The sequence below is a fragment of the Corvus brachyrhynchos genome, unplaced genomic scaffold (genome assembly GCF_000691975.1).
Source record: "Corvus brachyrhynchos isolate BGI_N302 unplaced genomic scaffold, ASM69197v1 scaffold370, whole genome shotgun sequence".
Taxonomy (NCBI): Eukaryota; Metazoa; Chordata; class Aves; order Passeriformes; family Corvidae; genus Corvus; species Corvus brachyrhynchos.
In genome coordinates, this window is record NW_008235977.1 from 2,053,853 (window position 1) to 2,058,725 (window position 4,873).

Here is a 4,873-nt window from a genome sequence, read left to right on the forward strand (position 1 = left end):
GATTTTTTTTAAAAAGTTCTTTTTTTTTTTTTTTTTTTTTTTTTTTTTAAGAAATGATCCTTTTAAGCACTGGGATTTTTGCACCAGAAAACTGATAAAGGCTGCAAGGCAGTGTTGTATTTTCTACTAAAGCAGCTAATTTAGTTAAAAGAACACACCTCAGATAGGTCGTACTGAGCTGCTTCATTACATTGGTTCTTAGTATGCTAAGTGGTAACAAAAATAGAGGTGGACAGGTTTTTTTTGAAGACATAAATGTAGGTCGTGCTTTGTACACAGCTTTATACTGTTTTTAGAACTTTGCACACAGTTTATTGCGGCCTTTCAGGTTGGTTTTTTTGTAAATAATGTTTCTTGTATCATCTGAAAAGACTTTGCATGTATGCAACCAGGCATTTTTGGGAATGCAGTATCGGTGGTTATAAAATTGTATTTTTCAGGAGTTTACAACATGGCTTAAACTGCATTTTTTCCTCCTAATTTTTTAAAACATCAGCTTGGTGTTTTAACTACAGTATGTGGTTTTCTTCTAAAAACATTTCTTTGCCAAAATAGATTTTTGTTTCCATACCTAAACAGCTGGCTAGCAAATAAAGCAGTGTGCTTTGTCCAACTGTAATTGAGGAAGAGAATGCTAAGTAGTGGGTACTTCTCTATTAAGATGTTTTGAAACATTTTGCAGATACCTGGGATTTTTGTAGCAGTACCACATGATTTGTGGAAGGAAATTCTCTTTATGACCAAAATTTTTTTCACTGAAAATCTCCTGCCACACCCATGCATATAAATATGCTTTATTTTCCCTGTTCATTCTCTGCATTTCACAGAGGTTTGCTTTGTCTGTTATTGTCCTCTAGGTGTTGTAATGAGGTTGAGGGTTTTTCAATATGTTGCCAACCTGAACAGAGCTCTGGGCAGCCTGGTAAGACCTCGTGGCCAGCCCTGCTTTAAGCAGGAGGTTTTTAGAGACCTCCAGAAGTCCTTTCCAACCGAATTAATTCTGTAATCTGCCAGTGAGAATGTCCCTGTAACCTGATACTCTGATTTAATGTTTAGCTAGGCTGCACGAAGGGAATTTTACTGGGTCTCACTAAAGCTTCATCAGCTTAGTATCCTTCTACAGTGCCTGCAAGTGAATGTTAAGGAAATACTGTAAGAGCTGGCCAAACATGGCACTTCCCAATACTTTTTTTTGATTTGTTTCCAATTATTTGCTATGTCTTCGTATTTCTATTTCTAATGGTAATTTATGCACTTTTTATTTCCTGCATCTCAATGTTTTCCCTTTTATTTCATAGAGGAAGATGTGCTGTGGTTAGAAAATGTGTAGCTAAATCCACAGGCCAAGAGTATGCAGCTAAATTTTTAAAGAAAAGAAGAAGAGGTCAAGACTGCAAAGCAGAGATTCTGCATGAAATTGCTGTCCTTGAATTAATGAAATCCAATCCTCACATAGTTAATCTCCATGAAGTCTATGAAACAGCAAATGAAATCATCTTAGTGTTGGAATAGTAAGTATGCCTGGATCACATGTTCCATGTTTGTAGATAAAAGTCTTTTGATATACTGATTTTTTGCATGAGTTGCTGAGTGCCCAGAAGAACTGCAACAGTACCCTGTATACATTATGCTAATCTTTCATTATAATATACTCTATATTTTTTCCTTTAAGGATGTTTAAGGCAAGCTCACCAGAAATAAAGTTCTTGGAATGCCATAGAAGGTCCTGAATGCTTTGATGCAACTTAAATCACAAAAAAAATGTCGCTGATACCAAGAACACAGATTTCAAAGAGGCTGAGCGCATCCATGCCCTGTGAACTTCAATTAGCACTTGACATTTTTTGGTGACTGAAGAATTGCTGTTTCTTTGTGTGTTTTGAGCCCCTAAATTTAGTGCTTTTGTTGTTTTAAAACTGGCGTTTGGAGCCATTCCTTTAAAAATTGCCACATTTTTTACAGACGTCCCTGAAGCTTCTCCTTAGCTCAGAAAAATAAGTTTAATTTGGGAATTGAATTTGCATTATCTATCACATTTGCTGTATGTGTAAATTTTTGTTTGGAATGTAAAGAACAAAAATGCAGCCTGTGAAATTAATTATTTCTAAGCTTCATGTACAAAGTGTTTGAAGTGCTGTTAATGGTGGTTTCCATACACCATGATAAATCCCTTCAAATTTTCCAAAGAATATAGCTAGATTCTATCTTTAAAAGCTTTTTTTCCCTGGAACTAGGTGACCCCTAACATATTATTTGTTGTTCTAAGGCTTTTCTGCAAATCCTTTTCTGCAGAGCTTTCAGCTCTTTACCCATCTGGGTGCCCATTCAGACCATAATGTAACTTGAGTACAAGAATACTGTTGGAGCCAGTGCTGAAAACCTTGTGAAAGTTGAAATTTATGGCATCCACTGCCCTTCTCCTCATGTACATGTTGTCATAAAGTTAGCTAGGGGAGGCATTACTGACGCCTCAGCTAACCTCAGCAGGTTTGTGGCTGTGTTCATTCCTTTTGTCTCTTATCTGACTTCTTAATAGACTTTCATTTTGTCAGCAGTGAAGTTTAGGCTTAGTGATCTGTAGTTCTGAGGTAGCCCTTCATCCTTGAGAGAGACTTCAGGCACTCAGAGTAGGCTGATGATCTCAATGATCACAAACCCAGCCTGAAAGAAGACGCTGACACTGCAGCCAAGTGTAGGAATAGCTCATAAACCACATGAGCACAGATATTTCCATGCTGCTTTACACTGCACTGAATTATTTATGAATTGGTTTCATGGAAGAAATTTTAGATTTGACTTGAAAAGAGAGGCTTCTTTGATTCAGGACTGATGATAGAACTCAACTTCTGGAAGGCATCTTCTTGCTTGAGGGGACCAGAGCATTATGAGGTTACCAGTCAAAGTGCTTTTTGCTGCCTCGACTGCTGTTTCAGGCTATAAGGAAAGAAAAAGCATCATCAGATTTTTTTTTTCCCTCATCTAAGTGTTAATATGGAGTGGTTTATAGCATAAGTGGTTAAAGAAAGAAATTATTCCCAGCCTCTCTGGTATTACAGATATATGTTAGAGATTACTGATAACATTTTTCCTCACTTAAGCTTCAAAATTTAAACTTAATACACAGGTGTTCTTGGATGTGTTTCAGTGCTGCTGGAGGAGAAATATTTGACTTGTGTGTCCCAGATCTGGATGACAGAATTGGTGAAAGGGATATTGTAAGGCTTATAAGGCAAATACTTGAAGGACTTTGCTGCTTGCACGAAAACAATATTGTTCATCTTGATTTAAAGGTGAGGCTGCAGCAGACTTTGTTTTAGCTCTTTATTTTCGATTTATTATGTTCATCAAAGTAATTTGTTAAATACATAAAAAAGATGAGAATAAGGAGATTAAATGGTATTAAAATTAGATAAAAAGGGTAGAGATTAAGTATTTTTAGATAACATTTAGCAGTAAGTATTGCGTAATAGAACCTGAAGTGTCATTTAGCACATGGGCTTTTTTTTTAGATTGTATTTTATTAATTAGGAATGCACTATTTTCTGTTCTAGCCTCAAAATATTTTGCTGAGCAGTGTCAATCCTCTTGGTGATGTAAAAATTGTAGATTTCGGGATGTCCCGGAAGCTTGAGAATTGCAGTGAACTGCGGCAGATCATGGGAACAACGGAGTATCTTGGTATGGAAGGGCTGCTTCGCAACCTCTCGTGGGGTTTTGAGAAAACAGGAGCAGTTCACGTAACACACTTACCAACTTACAAGCTGATAAAGAACACCGTAGGACAAGGCAACATGTTTTGAGCTGCTCTTTTTTTTGAGTAGTCAACAAATATTTGCACCAAAAATTCCCGAATTATATCAATAAGTGCACCCTACAATTTCATGCTGTAGTATTTCCTGTGATGTAGGCTGTTAAATTCTTCTGATTAGAATTGGAATGCAACATTAGCATGCACAAAGAAATGTTCTTTGAATTAGCAACGTTATTTAATATGATGATTTATGAGATTAAAATATTCCTTGGAAAGGGAAAGATTGCTATTAACACTTGGCCCTCTCTGAGGGACAAGTGTCCTTCAGGATTTGCCAACACTCAATTCTAAGAGCACTTCATTCTGCAATGAATAACTTGCTACCTAGCCTATGCTAACAGCCAGTGATCCTAAAATTGGCTTGGTCATCTTGTTTTGCAGTGTTAACATGCTGAAGGCTTTATGCATTCCCCTTAAAAAGCTGTATACTTCAAAACCTCTTAGGAGAAAAACTTAACATGCATGCATCTGATTTGAACACGTCTTGAAACTTGGATAAACCTTAGGCTATGTAGTGCCATTTTGGTGTGAACCGAGTAAACATCCGTGTCTAGGCAAACGGAAATAACTTTTTGCCGCCCTTCTGGCTTGAAAATAATAAACCTAATTATTGAAACTACATGTTTAGTCTCATAATAATGGTTGGCAAAAGAATGCCAGAAATGTAGTGTATGATTCAAGGCCATTTAAATAATGTATTTATTAAAGCATTTTTCTTCTCCCCATCTCTTTAGCTCCAGAAATCTTAAACTACGATCCTATTACCACAGCTACAGACATGTGGTATGTTTTATCTAATTCATTTTACTGAGGTTTGGTGGGACCACTTAACAGTCTAAGGGCCTGATCCAGTTTCATCTGGCTTCCAAGAATACCACCTTCTGTTGGTGGGCTGGCTGAAAGAGGGAGGGAGAGATGGGAGGGGAAGGAGCCCTCAGGATATAACTCAGGGCTTACAGGAATATATGGGTCTGTTGCACACTTAGTAGGGAATGCAGGTGGCTTCTGAGCCTGTGGAGCACAGGTGTTTGTTCTAAGGGGATAGTAACAGTGGCTGGGGAA

General features: G+C 37.3%; 1 protein-coding gene across 2 annotated transcripts in view; it reads left to right on the top strand.

Annotated features, from left to right (window-relative positions):
* Positions 1–4,873, top strand: part of STK17B (serine/threonine kinase 17b) — a 12,228-nt gene that overhangs the window by 2,681 nt on the left and 4,674 nt on the right. For both annotated transcript variants that reach the window (XM_008630015.2, XM_017728606.1), the window contains 4 exons: positions 1,299–1,511; positions 3,146–3,290; positions 3,552–3,678; positions 4,546–4,594. In XM_008630015.2, the coding sequence (XP_008628237.1) occupies positions 1,299–1,511; positions 3,146–3,290; positions 3,552–3,678; positions 4,546–4,594 (534 nt within the window). The remainder of the gene's footprint in view (positions 1–1,298; positions 1,512–3,145; positions 3,291–3,551; positions 3,679–4,545; positions 4,595–4,873) is intronic.